At 47.4% G+C, this 20460-nt stretch overlaps 1 protein-coding gene and 1 pseudogene across 6 annotated transcripts; both read right to left on the bottom strand.

The window, feature by feature from the left end:
• LOC123082451 (aspartate--tRNA ligase 2, cytoplasmic-like) overlaps positions 1–12296 on the bottom strand; it is a 120064-nt pseudogene extending 107768 nt beyond the window's left edge.
• Positions 12297–15792: 3496 nt separating this feature from the next.
• LOC123148654 (uncharacterized) lies at positions 15793–20064 on the bottom strand. 6 transcript variants are annotated; one of them, XM_044568150.1, is made up of 7 exons: positions 19545–20064; positions 19368–19428; positions 19181–19254; positions 17950–18163; positions 17560–17707; positions 16445–17349; positions 15793–16153 (listed from the first exon to the last, which is right to left on the bottom strand). In XM_044568150.1, exons 1-4 carry the CDS (start codon positions 19677–19679, stop codon positions 18032–18034), a joined length of 402 nt encoding a protein of 133 aa, XP_044424085.1. In that variant the 5' UTR covers positions 19680–20064; the 3' UTR covers positions 15793–16153; positions 16445–17349; positions 17560–17707; positions 17950–18031. The 6 variants fall into 6 exon arrangements, with proteins under 6 accessions (XP_044424085.1, XP_044424089.1, XP_044424076.1 ...); XM_044568154.1 differs by having other exon boundaries at positions 17560–17627; XM_044568141.1 differs by lacking the exon at positions 17560–17707 and having other exon boundaries at positions 16445–16555; positions 17184–17349.
• Between the last annotated feature and the right edge of the window lie 396 nt (positions 20065–20460).

Here is a 20460-nt window from a genome sequence, read left to right as displayed (position 1 = left end):
TGCATCTTGCATTGATTTCTATGTTGTACTGCTTCTAATTTTTCGAATTGCCACTTATGACAAGACACTTTTAACTTGGCAGAGTAATATTGGTTGCATCTTTCATATGGTGTCTAGCTTGCATTACTTCTATTTTCTTGAAAATCCTTCTGCTTAGTTTGCACATCGTAGCTGTGAATATGTCATGCCGTCCTGTTTTTCTTACATATTTCATCCTCATACGGTTGTCTTACATCAAAGTATTGCTTGTCTGTACCATGCATCAATGAGTTCTGAAGAGTGATTTTATTCTTTTGTGTTGTGGGTACAGCTTGACATGGCAAAGTCAAAAAAGAGCAAGGAAAATAATATAGTAGGGAGTGTTGTTACTCGTCGGGTGAAACGGAAAAGGTTCTGCCGTCAAGATTCTGCTGGTCCGTATCGCCAAGCTTGCCTTCCACGCCAAGGAAAGTCCCATCCGGACATGGGACGAAATCTTCAATCTTGTATCTTCATAGTCCAGGAGTCCGGCCAAAGATGATAGTTCGGCTATCCGAACACCCCCTAGTCCAGGACTCCCTCAGTAGCCCCTGAACCAGGCTTCAATGACGACGAGTCTGGCGCGCATATTGTCTTCGGCATTGCAAGGCGGGTTCCTCCTCCGAATACTTCATAGAAGGTTTTGAACACAAGGATAGTGTCCGGCTCTGCAAAACAAGTTCCACATACCACCATAGAGAGAGTAATTTTTACATAGATCTGCTGACGTATTCCGCGGCGTGACATCACACCACGGCCAGGTCTTTATTCGAACCATTTTTTTACTGTCCCACCTCAGCGCGTTTAGCGAGGCGGTTTCCTTGGCACGTCTTATCAAAGCGCAGATCGTGCCCCCTTATTCCGGGATTCTCATCAATACGGGATGGGAAACCCAACCGTGCCTGCTGGCATGCCTCCTCTATCGAAGGCGAATCCCAATCGGTCACGGGGAGGGCTCTTGGTATTCAACCTCTTTATAACGAGACCAAGGCCCTCTTCTTTCTTTCAATCTCAATCGAATCCGCCTCTCGCTTCGAGTTCCAACACCCAAAGCTTCAGATTCAGGCGCTTCGGACCTTCGACGATGTCCGGCTATGACCTGCACGGCTGGTGGATGCCTTCCTCCATCACGGAAGAAGATGTGCTAAAGCTGAGAGACGCCAGGTATCTAACCGGCGAAATTTCGCATAGGCTGCCTGCCCAAGGGCATGTTATTCCCACCCCCGAGCCTGGTGAGAGTGTGGTGTTCGTGTCTCACTTCCTTCGGGGTTTAGGCTTCCCGACGGATCCCTTCGTGAGGGGGCTCATGTTTTATTATGGGCTGGAATTCCATGACTTGGCTCCGGAGTCCATCCTCCACATCTCATCGTTCATTGTTGTATGCGAAGCCTTCCTCCGCATTACCCCTCACTTCGGGTTGTGGCTCAAGACTTTCAAAGTGGAGCCGAAGATGATTAAGGGGCAGCAGGCAGAGTGTGGAGGGGCTTTTATAAGCAAAAGTGCTGACGCCCCTGGCCCGAGGGCTCTTTTCAAGAGGAGCTTGGTTTATGGCAACAAGAGTGGTTTTACATCACCGCTCCCACGGGCACCAAATGGGTGGCGCCACCTGCTTTCCGCTCGGGTCCTCCACTGCGGTTGGCGTCATGGGTCAATAAAGGACTTGACTGGGGGCCGCCCAAGGACGTACCTCTGTTGCAGGGCCGTATTCGAGACCTTCGAGAGAGGGAGATCAATCTGGTCGTAGTAGCGCAGGTTATGCTGATTCGGCGCCTTCTGCCCTGCAAAAGTCGCCCCCTCCGCCTGTGGGAATTTAATTCGGAGGGACCACGAGCTCTCCAACACTTTACGGGCGCGACGCCCGTGGAGATGTATAAACTGTTCTTCGGATCACAAGGAGTGTGTCCGGACTTGACCGAGGATGCAGGTCTAAGCTGCAATCGCCCGGATACCCAAGTAAGTAGTCCTGTGCCTGGACACACTATCCGTACATTTATCATAGACTTGCCCTTAAAGGAGCTGTCTCTCAAACAGGAGTGGATAGCGAAAGCAAAACTGATAAGGTGTCCGGCCCCCCTCCCTGAGACCACGCCGGATCCCGTGTTGACCAAGATGCTGAACGCCGCGCCTTTGGAGGGAGGCGAAGGGGGGAACAGGGAAGCTACTGCCTCCACGAAGGAGGCTTTCAGGAAAGGAGGGGCCAAGAATCCCTCCATCCAAGGGGAGAAGAGGACCACTCCTGAAGATCCGGAGACCAAGGTCTCAAAGCGGGGGAAGAAATCTTCACCAGAGGGTCCTACGCCGGGACAAGCCCCGGCCGCACTATTTCCTCAAGCGAATCAGCCCTCCAACGAGCCGTAAGTAAAAGGGAAGTTTTGTAATAAGGGACATCTCTATTTTTATTTCTGGAGATAACCGAGGTTTTACTTTACAGTTCGGATCTCAGCCCTTCTCAACAGAGCTCGTCTTCGGGGGATCTTCGTCCGGAGATGATGGAGAGCGAAACGCCTCCACCTGCCGCACCGTCATGCGAGGCGGACGACCCTGAGTTATCGTCACGGAGGGTTTCCCCGAGTCCGGCGGGACCGGATGGTCCGGCGCCGACTGGTGTACGGTTGGAGGAGCTGAAGGGTCTGCTCAGGCAAGCATCTATCTCAGAAGATCACCATGCGTTAATGGGCATGGTGATTGAAAGGATTTCATCCGCTGAGAGCGGATTGCATGAAGCCGTCAGAAGTTTACTGACGGGGTTTGAGGTACGCGAGAATGATGTACCTTTTGACAGTTTTGCATATAGAATGTGCCCTGTATAGATAGTAGCCCCTGAGACTCGGTGCGTTGTCAGAAGTGACAGCGCGCCAAGGATCATAATCTCAGATATAATATGTCGCCCTTCCTATGTAGGTGGCGGGCCGTCCAGTGGCCAGCCGGACTGATGAATTTGCCAAACTGAAGCGGCAACTTGACTAGACGGATGCGGACATCGCGCTTGTCAATAAGCGGTTTGACGAGTCACAAGGTATGCGACTTCTCCGCGGACACCTGGTAAGGGAGCTTGACGTCCGTGCCTTACTACTTGTATGCTTTAATGCAGATGGTGCCACTGCTATGGAGAACCTTCGGGCGGAGCTCACCCGAGCTAAGGAGCAAGCTAGAAAAAGTAATGCGGCTGCTTTAAGGGCGGCCGAAGAGCTAAAAGCCGAACAGGCTGCTCACTGCCGAAGCAAAGAGGAAATGGCCGATATGGCCATAAAGTTGAAGGATGCTACCGACCGCTGCGGGGTTCTTGAAAAAGAACGTCGAGCAGAGCAAGAGGACCTGAAAAAGGCCACCACCGAAGCCAAGGATGCCCGCCCCACGATGAGAGCTATAAAGGAGGAGCTACTTCAAGCCGGGGATATCGCGGCTGGAAATCCCTTTCTGCTGTGGAGGAAGTTCACGGATCCGAAATATGCTCAGTTGGACCGGCTGTGGGGTGCGGAGGATCCTTAACTGGACTTAGCGGCGAGCGCCACGGACGCGGTTGAGCACTTCCGAGGCCAGAAGGGTCACAGAAGGGAAGAGTTGTTTTGGTCGCAGTTCCATAGTCCGGAGCGTCCGCTTCCATTAACCGATCGGTTAGCCGAATGGGCTGAGCTGAATAGGTTGTCCGGTCTTGCTATGAAAAATGTCGTGGCTCATTTGTGGCCGAAAAGGCCGGAGCCGAAGAGTTATTTTGGCTTGGTGTAGCAGTTCCTTGGTGCGGTGCCGCATATCGATGCAATGAAGCGGTCGGCACGCATAGAGGGTGCGCGGATGGCTCTTGCCCATGTCAAGACATACTGGGCGGATATGAAGGCCACCGATGTTGCATCCCAAGATTCGGACACAAGCCGAGTGCCTATCGAGCACTATTTTGAGGAAGTCCTACAGGGCGCTTATTTAATAGAGACGCAGTGCTCGAAGGATATTATGTTCTAATGACATGTATGATTTGTGAAATAATGTTTCAATGGAATATACGAGCTTTTTATACTTGTGCGTTCAAGTAGTAAAATTCCTCCTGTGCAGCTGTTAATGTATATGTGTATATAACCTGAAAGATGGCAGTCTTCGGCTTCAGCCCCCACGCACATAATGCGGGGGTGTTTGCAAAAAGGGCGCATTTTCACACTTAACCCAACGTCTTGATCCTGTAAAGGAGGTGATAGCATAGCAAACTAGGCAACCGGACTATAATGCTTTATCACTTTCACTTAGCCATAGGAGTTCAATGGTGGGGCTACTATATAGCCCCTAGGGGCACCACGCTCTCCCGAATTCGGGGCGCATACGTGCCTGACCGGGAAACTTTCCTTCGTTAATGCGGAGGAATTCTAAACATTCCGGTGGGTCATCGAGTGGTTGACCAGTCTCACACTATATCATGACAGTCAGTTTTCGGCTTTCTCTACTGAGGTGCTCACCCGGCCGAACCGGGGCACAATCGCAGTAGTTCTCCTGGTGCCGCGTTAGCCGATAGAACAGAACGTGAGGCAGCAAAACACAGGAGCCGGGCAAACCCAACATTTGACCAAAGACATGATTCGGAGCTGATGCATATAAGGCCTAACTCGAGACGCCGAACACTCCCTAAGGTATTCGGTCTTTATGAAAATGGGCCGAACAGGGCCCTTGGTAACAAGCCCCTGGTGTCCAGGTACGCGCAAAATTCTGGCGCGGCCGATGCCAAAATGCCAGCCTCCTCGGTTATATCAAGAAACCGGGGGATGTGTATCAACAAGAGACAGTAAGAAAGATTTACGTAGGGTCTTAATCTGAAGAGAATCCTTGCAACGGGTCCCTACTGCACGTCTGCGCCTGTGTCTCCGTTGTGTCGTATCCTGGACGGGCATAGCACGGCGTTCGTCTGTAAAAGAGAGGAACTTAAAAAGGATCATGCGAAAGATGTACTTTATATTAAATAAACAGAGTATAATTCAAAAAAATGAATAAAATTGAGCTTTATTGTCTCATGTTGTACATGCGTGGAGCCCCTTGTAAGGGGGGTACGCGGCTAGTAATCCCCTTGTTTATTTATACCGAACTCGCCTATCCGTGTCCGAGGTCTGAATGACCTATTTAAGTGTTGTGATCAGCAAGGCCGGATTAGTGTGCGGCTGTCGAGGCAGTCTCACATTCTTCCGTATTCGAGGAATACTCGAAGTTTCCCTTTAATGAGATGATGTCGCGTGGACCGGGCATTTTAAGTGTAAGAGATGCATAATACGGTATTGCATTAAAGCGGGCGAAAGCTTCGCGTCCCAGAAGTGCTTGATAGCTACTTTTAAATGGGGCGATATGGAAGACTAACTTTTCGCGACGGAAGTTGTCGGATGAGCCGAACACAACTTCTAGCGGTAGAGTGCCCGTACAATGGGCGTATGGGCCTGGCATTATTCCTTGGAAGGAAGTGTTGCTATGGCGGATTTTGGTTGGGTCTATCCCCATTCTGCGGATTGTGTCCTGATACAGCAGGTTTAGATCACTGCCGCCGTCCATTAGGACTTGTGTAAATTGGAGTCCGTCGATTATGGGATTCAATATCAAGGCAGTCCATCCTGCGTTTCGGATACTTCCAGAGTAATCCTGATGGTCGAAGGTGATTGGTTTTGACAACCAGTATCGGGACTCCGCTGAGGTAGACCATGCAGCGCGTATTTGCATAGGCGCCGCTCTGTTTTTCCCTTTTATCACTTGAAGTGAGTTTACCGTTTTTACTTCTTGTGGGAAATTCTTTTGTTTTCCGGTGCTCTGCTTGTGGGGTTCGTCATCATCCTCGCTTGGTGTGTCGAGCCCCTTGTGTTCGGCGTTGAGTTCGCCGGACTGCTTGAAGACCCAACAACCTCTGTGGGTATGGTTGGCAGGCTTCCCGGGAGTACTGTGGATCTGGCATATCTTGTCCAAGATTTTGTTTAAATTGGATAGCTCGTCGCTGTTATCCTTAAGGGGCAGTTTTTTATTGTTCTGCCGAGAGCTTTTGAATCCGGTGTTGACTGCCGTGCTCTTCGGACTGTTCCCCTTAGTCCGGCGCCGGTCCTTGCTGCGTCGTGGTTTTCCATTTCCATCCCTGACTTCGGATGTACTTGGGTCGCTGGTACTGCATCTTGCTAGCCAGCTATCCTCTCCCGCGCAAAAGCGGGTCATGAGGCTTGTTAATGCGGCCATTGTTCTTGGCTTTTCCTGGCCGAGGTGTCTGGCGAGCCATTCGTCTCGGACGTTATGTTTGAAAGCTGCTAGGGCTTCGGCGTCCGGACAATCGACTATTTGGTTCTTCTTGGTGAGAAACCGATTCCAGAATTTTCGAGCTGACTCTCCGGGCTGTTGAGTTATGTGACTTAAGTCTTCTGCGTCCGGAGGTCGGACGTAAGTCCCTTGAAAATTGGCCCAAAAAGCGTCCTGGAGCTCTTCCCAACTTCCAATGGTGTTTTTGGGGAGGCTTTTAAGCCAATGCCGAGCTGGCCCTTTGAGCTTGAGGGGTAAATATTTTATGGCGTGGAGGTCATCTCCTCTGGCCATGTGTATGTGGAGGATGTAGTCCTCAATCCAGACTCCAGGGTCTGTCGTTCCGTCGTATGCCTCTATGTTTACGGGCTTGAATCCCACTGGAAATTCGTAATCCAGCACCTCATCGGTGAAACATAGGGGGTGTGTGGCGCCCCCGTATTTGGGTGTGCCGTGATGTTCGGATACTTGACGTTTTTCATTGCTTGCTAGAGCTTGTTTTCTTGGCCCCTAGATGGACCTAACTGGGCCATCCTTTTGGTGCGGATCCTTATGCGGATCGCGTGCCGGCTTGCGTGCGGCGCCGTTTGCCGCTCTATGTTTGCCATGTGGTCGTCTATCCGACCAGGCGGCCTCTTTGTTCTTTGATTGTGGGGGCTCTAAGGCCTCCTCATCGAATTCAGGCAGTAGTTTGCGCTTCGGATAGCTCTTTGTTTGGCGACTGTCGCCGTATTTGTCTGCGGTGTTGAGTACTTTGCTCCGTCTGATTCTGAGTGCATCTTCCGCTGTTTTGAGCTTCCGCTTCTGCTTTTTCAGGCTACGCGCCGTGGCGACGAGCCTTTTGTGGAGGTTCTTCTGCTCCAACAATTTGTCCGGCGTGAGATCGTCCGGACTGTTATCTTGGCCAGGGACGGATTGTTTATCCAAGTTATCCTGTTCGGATGGTTGCTCGATAGCATGTTCGTCGTTCACCGGTTCGCCCTGCTCTATGGCTGGGTCTGTATGGATGCTGTCTTTGTCGAGGCGGGACTTTGAGTGGCGTTTACGTCGCCGTTTTGACTGTTTTTCGAGGGAATTATCCTTCATAGCGTCTTGTTGTTCCTCGTTGTCGCTTCCTTTAGGTGTATCCACCATGTATACATCATGAGATGAGGTGGCTATCCAGTACCCTATAGGTGCTAGTTCACAATTATCTCCTGCATCATCGTTCATACCGTCGATGTCTTCGGAGTCGAAATCGAGCACGTCGTTTAAACTTTCGAGTGTGGCTACGAAGTGGGTGGTGGGTGGGCATCGAATTTCTTCGTCGTCCGCATACCAACTTTGATGACCATAGTCCGGCCAGGGTTCTTCTAATAAAGAGAGAGATTTTAGTGAATTCAGGATGTCGCCAAAGGGCGAGTGCTGAAAGATGTCTGCGGCGGTGAACTCCATGACGGGCGCCCAATCGGATTCGGTTAGCAGGGGCACGGAAGGTTCGGAGTCCGGAGAGGAGTCCGGCACCTTGGAGTCACGTGCTTCGCAAAGGACAGGGATGGTGTTCGACTCGATCGCCGTAGAGATCTCAGCCTCCGAGGTGGTGTCCAACCACCCATCCTCGATCGGCGAGGTCGGCTCCGAACTAGGGGTCGGAGCGGACACTGGTGCGGCCTCCAGGGCACTGTTCGGCGGTAGAGCTAGATCGTGCCCATCGAGACAGTGCGGCGCGCTTGGCTGTGGCTCGAGTCCGTCGAAGATCAAGTCTCCGCGGATGTCGGTCGTGTAGTTCAAACTGCCAAATCTGACCTGACGGCCAGGGGCGTAACTTTCGATCTGCTCCAGATGGCCAAACGAATTGGCCCGCAGTGCAAAGCCGCCGAATACGAAGATCTGTCCGGGGAGAAAAGTCTCACCCTGGACCGTGTCGTTGTTGATGATCGAAGGAGCCATCGAGCCTAAAGGTGACGACACAGAGGAAATCTCAATGAAAGCACCAATGTCGGTGTCAAAACCGGCGGATCTCGGGTAGGGGGGGCCGAACCTAGGTAAAAACATCGTGTCCCTTGTCTCCTATTACCATCCGCCTAGACGCACAGTTCGGGACCCCCTACCCGAGATCCGCCGGTTTTGACACCGACAGTCATGCCGGCTTTTATAGAAGGTTCATTAAGGACTTTTCTAAAATCTCTAGGCATCTGACTAATTTATTGCAAAAAGATATTCCTTTTGTCTTTGATGATGATTGTGTAGAAGCATTTGAAACACTTAAGAAAGCCTTGATCACTGCACCTATTGTTCAGCCACCCGATTGGAATTTACCTTTTGAAATTATGTGTGATGCTAGTGATTATGCTGTAGGTGCTGTTTTAGGGCAAAGAGTCGATAAGAAATTGAATGTTATCCAGTATGCTAGTAAGACTCTCGATACTTCCCAGAGAAATTATGCAACTACTGAAAAAGAATTCTTCCACACATTTATTCATCCTCGTGCACAACGTCACAGCATGCTAGATCGTAGAGCCGGAGATCCCGCAAAAATTGTGTGCTTAAGTAGGATGCATATTGTGTGACTAGCAGTAATAAGTGACATTGATTGTGTGTGAATTGATTGTTGTTGTGTGTTTTTGTTTAGTTGGGTTTTCTTTTGCTTCTTTCTTTTTGGGCCCCGGTGTTACATTATTTTTCCCCTATAAAGAGTTGCTCATCAACTGACCCCGGAATCGAAGAAGTAATAAGTATTTCAAATATTTGGAAGAAGCTCAGCTAAACATTATGGCCTTCTCAGTCAACCGCATGATATAAGGAATATCTGCTCAGAATACCAATTGTGTCTTGGATTGATTAATCCGCATCAATTCTACAGCAGTAATGATCGAGCCAACAGAAAGACAAGTTAGATGCAAGACCAACGGTATATTTTTTTAGTCAAAGGTATGGATCATAGGCAAAGTTTTGGCTCAGCAATAAATGATACTTGAAATATGTTATACTCCAAGAGAAAGTTAGGATGTGATATGCTCGACGAAGATAGTCAAACAAATTTTCCCATGCAAATGATCAGCCGCAAAATATTATGGACGTGTGCGTGGATTTCAGTCTGCATATCAGCATGAAGTTTCGGATATAAGAAACCTAGCATTATTCCACACGCTATCAGAAGAAATTTATGAGGCAAGGCTCCTCAATTTTTTCCGCAGCATGATATGTGAATAATTTCCAGTCCACGATATCTGGTCTTTCTCAACAAGATACCTCGGTAAAAGCTTCCGACAGACGGGAAATGATTTTTTCCCAACAAGCAAACCAAAGGAGAAGCTTCTCAAGTACGGAAACCCGGCTTCTCCTGCACACTACTCAGGTCAAGCTTCATGTGTAAGATATCAAGGCTTCTTCTGCACGCTACCCAGACAAAAGCTTCGAGCAGAAGCTAATGAGCCTTCCTCGGCAAGCTACACGAATGGCTTTTCTCTGCAGATCAAGGATCAGATTTGCAATAAGTTTGTCAGAGATATACGTAAGAAAGGTATGGATCTAACAACCTCGTGAGCCATGCAAATGAAGATAAGAAGAGATACATCTCATGAATTACAAGGATCGACAAGATCGGGAGATGACATCACAAAATCAACAGTCATCAAGGTCATTATTCCCGCACCAGACAAGGTGATATATAAACTCTTGTCACCTTCTTGTATGATTGGCCTCAGCAATGAGCTCCGTACAGCTACAAACCTTGAGTACATGTCATATATGTGCGAACATAGGTCAGAAAAACAAGCACAAGGAATAATATCAAAAACATTAATCACATCCATGGTCATATAAAGAATCAAGGACATGTGTGGCCAAGTTATTTCAGCAAGGTATCCTGACAAAGAAAATCATGACCGTTAAAGGGTGAGACTGACGACAAAGGTATGATGTATTTTGCACGACCATCAGGGTACGGATACCTAAATCAGTTGGAGGCCATAATTCCATATGGATCCACAAAGACATACACCTTCAGCAGCCTACTCTATTTACAAGGATTTGCATATCCCGCTGATCAGTTGACATGGTTAGTGTGGAATATCCAAGTCTGTTCTGTCAGATCCAAGATTCCTTTGCAACCTCAACAGTTTGACCTCAACAGCAGAGTTAAAACATATCACATCATATTGCCAAAAATGGGTATACCGACAAAATGAGAAAGTCAAAAGCCGAATAATCAGCTCAGACCCGGTATACTCGCCGACGGAATCAAGTGCACGGTCAGTTTGTCAGGAAAAGCATTTGTCTATCAGCCCCTATCAGGCAAAGTCTCAAGATATAAATATTTGAGGTATGACATAGCTATAACTCCATGCACCGTTATATTGCTCACCACAGAAGGCAGTCAAATCTCTGGTGTATGTCACATGCTCGAGCCAAAGGAAATAAATCAAGATAAATCGATGCACCTATGAGCAGTCAGATCCCGTCAGAAGATGGCCATGATTAATTCTAAGCCCTTATTGAACCCAGGAGGCTTGCATTTATTTGAAGCAACCCCATGACAGAAATAAAAAGGTTCTCATGAGCAAAAGGAAATTTATGATCAGATCCATCGGACATCACCACAGATATGAGAAAATCAACGTCAGCAAAAGGATTTGGTATATGAGCAAAGACCCATCAAAATTTGGAAAAGTCACCCAGAGCAAGGTAAGTTGATCATCTGAAATTCTTGGGGGAACAATAAATAAAGGAAAAAGGATGCCCGAGTTGGAAACGGTATCCTCAACTCATACTTGTTCCCAGAGCAACTAAATCTCGAGGACGAGATTTCTTTAAGGGGGTAAGAGTTGTAACAGCCTGGATTTTGGCCCTTTTCTTTTTCTTTTTGATTTATTGGTTTTTGCTCTGTTTTTCTTTTTGGAGTGGTTCTGTGGCCTTGTCACCTGGGAAATCATCCTCTTTTTCCTTCCCAAGTGGCTCATCATTCTCAAAACCCTGCCAAGATCATGTCACTCCACTGCTTGACCAAACCCTAAAATCTTTTTCTAGGGAATATTCCTTTTTTCTATTAAAGGAATAACCCTGTCTGCCCTAGGTTGTGAAGCAACCTTTATTTCCATCACTCCTAAAATTCCCAAATAATTCTCATAAATTGTTTGGGTCATATCTTTCTCAAATATGGAAAAATATTTCATTTGTCATGTTTATCATCTAGCTCAAATAATTCATTTCCTATTCTGCCCTAAATGGCACATTGTGAAGAAAGTGTTATTTTCCTTTTCCCAATTGACCTCAAACTCCTTGGACACCTTTTACTGTCCATATCATTGCCACATGCCAAAATGCAACCTCATTTGCCTAGTAATTATTTAATTATGATTTTCCAAAGTTTCTATCCAGAAAGAAGCTTTGTGAAGGAGGTGCAAGCTAGGCATATTCAAATGAGTTGCCATTTTGTATGATCCCTCGTATCATCATATCATGGCCCTCCACCAAAGTAGAGCTCATGTTATGCCTCCATGTGAGCTCACCTTCAATTTTTTGATTCTGCCCAAAATTTCAGTTTGTAAAGCAAGTATATTTTATATTGCTCCATTATGGCTGCCAATTTTTCTAGGCCTTCTATTATCCATATAACCTCCTACAGCAACCCTCATCTAAACTCCTCCTCTTAGTCTGGATTTTGGTTACCAGATCACCTTAGTGTGTGATCATCACCAGACAAACTGTTTACCACATTACCAAGCTGGTTTAACCACAAAAATTTACAAACATTTTCTTACTGATTTACTTTTGGAGCTAAGTGCAAATCTCTTCTTTGCCCCTAGACCGATTTATTTCCTCAGTTGGACTAAGGGCACCAAGGTCCATCCAGTGGACATGGTTGGCCACGCCAAAGAGCGCCGCTTGCGCCAGTGCGCATGGTGATCACGCTTGCGTTATGGCTGCAGGCGTGCTCTGGCTTGTTCCGGCCACTATGCTTGTCTCCTCCCTCCTCGTCTCAACCTCAAACCTTGTCCAGGAGCTTGCCCGTGCTCGCCTGCGTCACCCTGCATCTGTGCTTTGTCGTGGTTCGCCATCAATGCGTCGCAAACGCCATGCCCATGCCATGCGCTGCCTCTGCTCGCCATTAAAGCTTGGTCGGGAGCTCGCCCGTGAGCTCGAGAAGCCTCCCCGCGGCAATATAAGGAGTGCCTGAGTCCCTCCGCACCTCATCAGCCTCTCCCCAAGCCTCCTCGCCCACCAGAACCCTCGGCCCGCTCCTCTTTTCGCCGGAGTTCGCCATGGCCGCCTCGGCCTCGGCATGGTTCCGGCCAAACCAAGCCTCCCCTCGTCGTTCCGAGCTGTCCACCGACTCCCCCTTGTCCCACTGAGCCTCCCCAGCCCACCAGTTCGTCGCCGGAGTCCCTCTGGCCGCGCCTCCCGGAGCTTGGCCGTCGCCGTTGCTCTCGGCCACCACCATGACCGAGCCCATCTGGTGCTCCTCTCTCCCTCCCGTCGCCACCAGAGCCTCCACCACTCTCCAGCGAGCCTCCCCAAGCCCTCCACCTCGCCTCCCCGCCGCCGGAGACCCCTGCCCGTCACCACCACCATCTCTTTGTCCGCCTCCGTCGCCGCGGACTCCCCTCCTCTCCACTCCACCCCGGCGCTGGCTGACCCTCTGAATGGAGGCGGCGCAGCCCCGTGGTCCCGCCGGTGCCCTCGGCCGGGCCGAGGATCGCCGAAGCTGGCCGGCCCCTTGGCCGCTTCCTTCCCCTGCCTCTGCCATGTCTGACGGGAGAACAGGCGAGCGGGGGGAAGGAAACGACCGAGCCTGGCCCCTCTCCCTGCGCTTGGACCCCACCTGTAAGTCTCTCGTTCCCTGGTCCACGTGGATAAGTGGAGACGTCTTTTCCAGGAATACGTTTTCATTTTGAAAATACGTTTCCCTTCACAGAAACCGTAATCTGCCCGAAGGCGCTTTCTGTTGGGAGAGACTAGTGTACAAAAAACACATAGTGTGCAAAAATAGAAAAATCAACAACATCCATCGGATTTTGAATGGATGTCTCAGATCCAGCTTGAGGAACATGGTGGAGGGATCTTTTTGTACATAACTGTTAGTGAAGGGTGTTTTCACAAAATGCACAAAAGCTCCACCAACTCACGTGCATTAAATCTGAGACATCCATTTAATATCCGATAGATGTCACTGTTTTCTTCTATTTTTGCACACTAGGTGCTGCTTTTACACTAGTCTCTCCCCTTTCTGTTTTTCCACCAGGGGCCTGTTTGCTGAAAAAGTTTCACCGATAGGTCCCTGATCTTCTACACCTCATAACTCCGCAACTGTGACTCCGATCGAGGTGAAACCAACGCTCACTTCTTCGTTTCGTCGAGCCCGTTCTGATGGAATCATTTTCACCATGTTTTGACATTCTTAAAATGACCATTTTGCCCCTGCCCTTATTCAGCCCCCTCCGAGAGAGTACGTTTTCCAGCGATTCTTTTTGCGAGCTTCTCGCACTTTCTCCCGGTGATTTCTTCCACCCCAGGAAAGCCACACCCTCCATTTGCATGATTGCAATGCAGTGACATGGTTTCTTTATTAAAACTTGTTTAAAATATTGTGTTAGCTATGTATGATTTTTTTCATGGCATTTCTTGGAGTATTGTTTGATCTTGATATTGCCATGATATTGCTTGGAGTTCTAGGATTGATATGTTGATGATTATGTGGATGACATGTGCCTTTGGATTCTTAGTGGCTATTATGATTATTTCCATGATGGTATCTGTTATTATATTTTGGAGTATTACTTTGGATATCATGCTGCCTTTGGATTATTAGTGGTTAGTATGATTATTTTCATGATGCTTGTTGATGTTCTGTTGCTTGGAGTATTATTTTCGGCGATGATGTTTACATGTGGATCTTAGCCGAATAGCTTTATTCTTGTTATTGGAGTAGTAGGATTAATGTTTTCGGATTCATCATGACAGTAGTGTTGTGCTACCCTTGGAGTATTTTGAGATGATGATATTATGCTTGGATTATTTGCTATGATTTGGATTATAGTTTAATAGTTGATATTGGAGTAGCAGTTACCACAGCTATATTTTTGGGGATAAAATTCCGTCATTAAGTTGGTCAGGTGCCACCGAACCGGGCTTTTCCAGTGCAACCACATTTGCCTTTTATGGGAGGCCCTAATGCGGTCTATTGTCGTGCCTCTCGCCGGTGCCTCCAACTAGGGAAGGTTATGGGTGTGCGTACCCTGGCCTGGTAAGCAGACATAACCTTGTGTGCCCGTAGTTGGATTTTGCGCGCGTGTCCCTGTATGGGACAGTTTACGTTTTGACCACGACGGTGGTCGGGGTGTCTTCGGTAGACACGGGGCCACCCAGGACTAGCCCAGTTGGGAGTGGGTCGGAGTGGCCGGGAGAGCGTCATGGCAGTAGATCGGTTTTGTCGGAACACCGTTGGTCCACCCGAATGGGAGTACGAGGCCATGGGTTCCGTGGTGTGGGTACAGTGTGCTACCTTTGCAGAGTGTATTTAATCTATCGATAGTCGTCCGTACTAGGACCCACCGTTCGATCAACACTCACATGACGGAATGACTTATAGGTGATTTATATGTTGATATGTTCAGCAGTACAGATTGGCAGGATGTTGATGATGATGTTTGAGACCAAGTGTTGGTCGTGGTTGTGATCGCCGGAAAGATCACAGTTTGAGACCAAGTGTTGGTCGTGGTTGTGATCGCCGGAAAGATCACAGTTTGAGACCAAGTGTTGGTCATGGTAGTGATCGCCGAAAAGATCACCGTATGGTTTCGATCATGAGTTGATCGAGATGGTATATTGCTTAGCCGGTTAGCCAAGAGAGATATGGTTATGGAGATCTGAGATGGTGATGTATCAGCATTGTATTAGTTCATATCATGCTTAGTAGTTGCTTCATCATGGTAGTTGATAATTAATTAACCTGCTAATGCTATGTTATTGTCTTGCCTTGATGTTTATGGTTGTTGTGAGCTTGCAAGTACATTCAATGTACTGACCTGGCGTGTCATGCCAGATTGCAGGTGATGTCGTGATTGCTTGATTGCTTGTCGTGGTTTCCGTTCGTGCGAGCTAGATCGTGTCCCAGCCAGAGTCCCTGCGGAGTGGAGTTCACCACCTTCGTCGTTGTTCCGCTGCTAGAAGTTTTCCGCTGCTACAAGATGTTCCGCTGCTAGCATAGAGCAAGTGTAGTATCGCAGGCGCAATGTCACCATGCTGATGTGATCATTGTAACAACAGACCCGTGTAATTTGTTCTATGTCAAGCAATGTCGTATTCCAGAGACTTCTCCTCGATCTCTCGGCTGGAATACGGGATGTTCCGGTTTCTCTGAGCCGGGGTGCCACAGCCAGGCCCTATAATTCAGCCTTTTTATTTTTAGGTTGTGGCCCTTTTTCCTTTTTCAAATGGGTCCCAATTGTCAGATTCTGATAAGCAGGTCCCAAATGTCCGTTTCTGGTTTGTGGGTCCTTATTGTCATGGTCATGTTCCTCAGATTTCAATATGCCAATAATTAAACAACCAATATTTAAATTAAAATAGAAAGAAAACAGGTGTAATACTTCAAATAACCAGAAGCAACAATCTGTTACATCAACACATACAAATGCGATCACAGTATAACAAGCTCTACAGGTGTACAATATGTCACATGAGTCGATGAGCATCAAGCTCTACAGTATAACATGTGTACATACAATCAAATACACAGGCACCAAAACATGGTGGCAACATCAACTAAGACTGTGATGCACATCTCCAGGCTGATCTTTGGTCACAGCAGCATCCACCTCGAAAACATAAGATCCTGATCTATATAAATTATTTACTTAAAGATTATTCTCCTGGAGTTCCTTGTACACAAACTTTTGAGAATGAAGGCCAAAATCTGCAGATTGTAAATCAGAAAAGTTAGGGAACATAATCAAGTGTAGTCGTGCATATAACATTCTCCTAACAATGAAACATAGCTGCAAAATTTGAGATCTAATAAGAAACCATGCATATAACATTCTCATAACAACAAAACTGAGATATATTTGGAAAGGGCAAATGACAAGTATCAACCTACTGCTAGATAACAGAGCAAACATGTCAAAATTATTCAGATATCCTGATGTGTGTGTCACATTATACATGCATCAAGCTTCAGGCCATCAATTTTAGGACGAGTAGATACCTAACTTCATGCCGATGATATGGATGGGGCTGCTGTAGAACATCTGGTAAGCATCATCTTTGACGCTGAACGTTGCAGATACTTTTCCATTTAGTAGTCTATCATGCGCTCCTGCCATCGTGCCAGAGAGGATATGATAAGTCTAAAATACTATTAGCAGCCCACAATGCTAAAAAGGTGCTCTAAGATAGTGAACTAGTGGATATCACTCAAGTAAACTATTTTACTCCTTACAACAGTCAGGAATTAGTACAGTTGTTGAAGCAGGAGTAAGCTGATCATATAACATAAGAGTCAGGAATTCTATGCTTATTTTTAAGAAAAAATGATACAAGTTAAGACTTTGTTTAACAGTAGGTCTAAGAAAATAAACTGTGCATTTGGTGAGAATATAGCAACAGATTAAGAGCATATTGTTCAGCATCACACAGATAGTAGAAACATGCTACAGGAAGCTATTTGCATAAAGTAGAGAACTACAAAACAAGCTATTGACCATCCTACTGGTAGCAAGGACATAAAGATAATCACTTAATAAGATAAGAAGCAGACATGAATCACATAACTATGTACAATTCAATATCCCAACTGAGAGTGAACATGTATTCAACATTTCCTGCATTTCAATATATGCACGACAGATTCACAGCAAAACTATATATAGCTGTACAAACATGCATGAATAGGAAAGCAACCAAACTACAAGAACATATAAGGAAACAGAGGGAATCACTATAACCTATGGAGTGACAAGCACATATATGAACTCGAAGTAATGCCCAGCTAGACCAAAAGAAGCTGGATTAGTCAGAAGCACATATATGAGCCGTGCCGTCCAGTCCCGCAGCCACCAACTCGCGCCGCTTGCCGCCGCGGTCACCACCTTCGACGTCGACGCGGCGGTGCTGCCAGACCAGCAAAAAACAGAGGAGGCGTTTGGAATCAGGTGAAGGAATCAGGCGAATGGACATCACACTTGCCAACTAATTAACTATAGCATGCTATTCATTAACAAATCTGATTCAGGAACTAGCTTATTGAGTATGACAAAAATGCTTAGAATAAAAATCATTTCAAGAAATGCTGTAGTAGCTAAAAAACAAATTAAGCTATACCATTTCAGGAAAATGTGTAAGCTGTTCAACTTTTCTCACATTCACTCCAGCTGCTTCCAAACTTGACGCTGTACCACCAGTGGGGACCCATGTTACTTGACTAGTTGTTCAAACACATGGGGCCCTAATCGAGTATCACCGGATAGAACTAGACAACAGATACAAAATGTTCTCAAAAAGACAGAACATTAACTAGTGTGTGCAGTACAGTGTGCCTAATGATTTAGTCTGCAGGGTTTAGATGCTACTAGTACACATGAATCCAACCACTCTGCTTCTACAGTCATCAGGCTGTAGGGTCTCGTGACTTTTGTTCATCAGTCCAACAGCCTATTTACACTAAAACCAGCGCTATAGCAATAATAATCATAGGGAAGCCGATTTGGTTACCTGTTGGCGCAGCCACGGCCCCAGCCCTGCAGCACCTCCCTGAACTCCTTGGTGCCCGAGCCCGCGATGGTGCCCAGGTTGTTCACATGGTCTGCCACTTCAAAACAATCATCAGAGAAAATAGGTCTTTCCATGGAGGAGAGAGCATAGACTCGATCATCGGCCTTGTGCCAAATCCCCCACGCCTTCCCGTGACGGCCTTCACAACAATGACCTGCAAGCAAAACACACCAAAAACTAAGTCACACATGCATGCTACTAATCCACTGTCATGTACTTGTTTGCTTATTATTTTAGATTAATATGAATAATTCAATATGTATTATCTGTTTTAAAAAATGAAGTAAATATGTTATGCTAGACTATTGTTTCAAACAAATATATTAGAATGTTAAATTTAACATGCTAGAAAATTAAAGTAGAGTGCCCAACACACACAGTGTAAGTAAGACTAGCATATAGTAGTTTGTCTTGTACAGAATGCTTCTAATCTAAGTAAGCATGAGAGTGTACGTGTTGGAGCTTTGTCATGCATGCAAATATTTTATGAGGAGAACTAGATACATGTATGTGACCATTAGAATGCATACATGTGTAGGGGAGCTCCCTCGGCATCGCTGCTATCGTGTTTGACCAATGAAACAAAAGGTTACCGGGAGCTTTATTGTAACTGGCATGCTTTGTTGTAACTGGATTCACTATTTAGTCACAGGAATACAACACAGTTCAAGAAATACTCCACCAAAGACAAATCATAAATTAAACTACTGCAAGCAAGAAGAGATAAGAAGAGGGAACTACTGCTTGCAAGCACTACTGCTTGCAAGTCCCAACTTAACAACAGCTATCATCAATTTAGTTAATCGAAGATGCTACTCAACTACTCCATTTTGCAAGATGCCACTGTAACTATCAGTACTGGAGTAATCGAATGTGTTGCAAGATGCTACTCTAACCAGATGCTCCAAGTTGATACTCCAAGATACTGCAAGCAAGTTCAGACTCCCACAAGAAGAGAATTCAGACAAGAATCTGTTCCACACACACTGTTCATTCGAGCCTGTGCTCTCTGCAAAACTTGAAACAGTACCACACGGACGTCCAACCAGCAGCAGAGAGGTCAGCCACAGCACAATAGACCTAGAGCTATAACCGCACAACGCAGCCATTCCTCACGCATGTGACTGAAAAAGTAATAGAAATTCGTTTAACGGTGCTCTGGTAGGCGTACCTCTCGCCTAAGCTCCTCATCTGTGTCATCGCCATCTGCCAACTGCTGGTTCGACAATGTGCTCTCTGCAAAACCTGAAACAACACCACACAGACATCCAACCAGCGGCAGAGAGGTCAACCACAGGTACACAGCACACCAAACCAATACCGCGAAATCACAAATCTGACCGAGAAACCCAGGGCACCTTTCTCTTCATCCGAGGCCGGGAGCGCCTCCCCTGTCCAGTCCTTGGGCACGAGCGGATCCTGCACAGACACGAACGCACCAAAAATTAAAAACATCACTGCCTGGGATCGAAGAACGAACGAACAGAGGAGCCGGACGCGAGGGAGAGGAAGAGGGAGAGGTAGGGTTGGCTTACCCGGTGGGCGGAGGCGGGGCTGTCGGGGCCGGGGCGGGGGCGGCGGCGGCGGAACCAGAAGACGAAGCAGTCGACGAGGAAGGCGTCGTAGAAGGCCACCACCGCCCTCACGAGCGCCTCCGCACACCCGCACATAGAGCTCCTCGAAGGAGAGACTTCGACACGGTGCTTGACGGGCTAGATCTTGGGGATGCGCTTCCACCGCCGCCCCTTCCCGTGCGCCCGCGCAGCGGCGATCCGCCCTCCCTGCCTAAGGTAGGGGCCGCGCCCGGTTGATCTGGCCGGAGAGGATGAAGGCCCGGAGCGAGGGGAGCGTCGGGGAGAGGATGGGAGGGGGTTGGGGTGGCGATGCGGTGAGGAAGGGCGCGGGGGAGGCCATGGATGCTGATGGAAGGGCGCGGGGGATGCCATGGATGGGCGCGGGGGTGGTGATGCGGTGAGGAAGGGCTCGCCGGTGGAGCTGATGGGGAGGCGGCGGCGGCGGCGATCTGGAAGGGGGAGGGAGGAGGGGTTTGCGGTGGGGTGGAGAATGGATGGGTGGATGGATGGATGGATGTAGGATGAGGAGATGGATGGATGGATATGTGCCATGTCATCGATCCATGGCACAAACGTCTCCACCAATCAGAATTAAGCGCATGTAATTGTATTTCTTCTTTAGTTTCTCTTATATATTTTCCCATCAATGTAAAGAATCTATCAAATATTTACTGCAAAATGGCACCATTTATTTTTCAAAAATATTAGATCATAGTTATGTCCAATTAACCAGATGATTGTGTGTTAAAAACTTTTTATCAACCACCCATCAAATTGACAATTTTTTGCCGATTCAGTAGGAAACGGGTCAAATTTGAATTACCCCCATCGCACAATTTGCTATTTATTTTTTCCAAAAATCATTTCTAGGTACATA

The sequence above is a fragment of the Triticum aestivum genome, chromosome 1B, assembly GCF_018294505.1.
Source record: "Triticum aestivum cultivar Chinese Spring chromosome 1B, IWGSC CS RefSeq v2.1, whole genome shotgun sequence".
NCBI classification, from domain to species: domain Eukaryota; kingdom Viridiplantae; phylum Streptophyta; class Magnoliopsida; order Poales; family Poaceae; genus Triticum; species Triticum aestivum.
This window is presented reverse-complemented; position numbering and strand designations above follow the sequence as displayed.

What these genes read in the sequence shown, in the direction of transcription:
- LOC123148654 (XM_044568150.1), bottom strand. Translation starts at nt 19,679, where the DNA reads ATGTGCGGGTGTGCGGAGGCGCTCGTGAGGGCGGTGGTGGCCTTCTAC. An exon ending in GGCCTCGGATGAAGAGAAAG is followed by an intron (nt 19,255 to 19,367) that starts GTGCCCTGGGTT and finishes GTGTTGTTTCAG; the next exon opens with GTTTTGCAGAGAGCACATTG. An exon ending in ATGAGGAGCTTAGGCGAGAG is followed by an intron (nt 18,164 to 19,180) that starts GTACGCCTACCA and finishes TTTTGCTTGCAG; the next exon opens with GTCATTGTTGTGAAGGCCGT.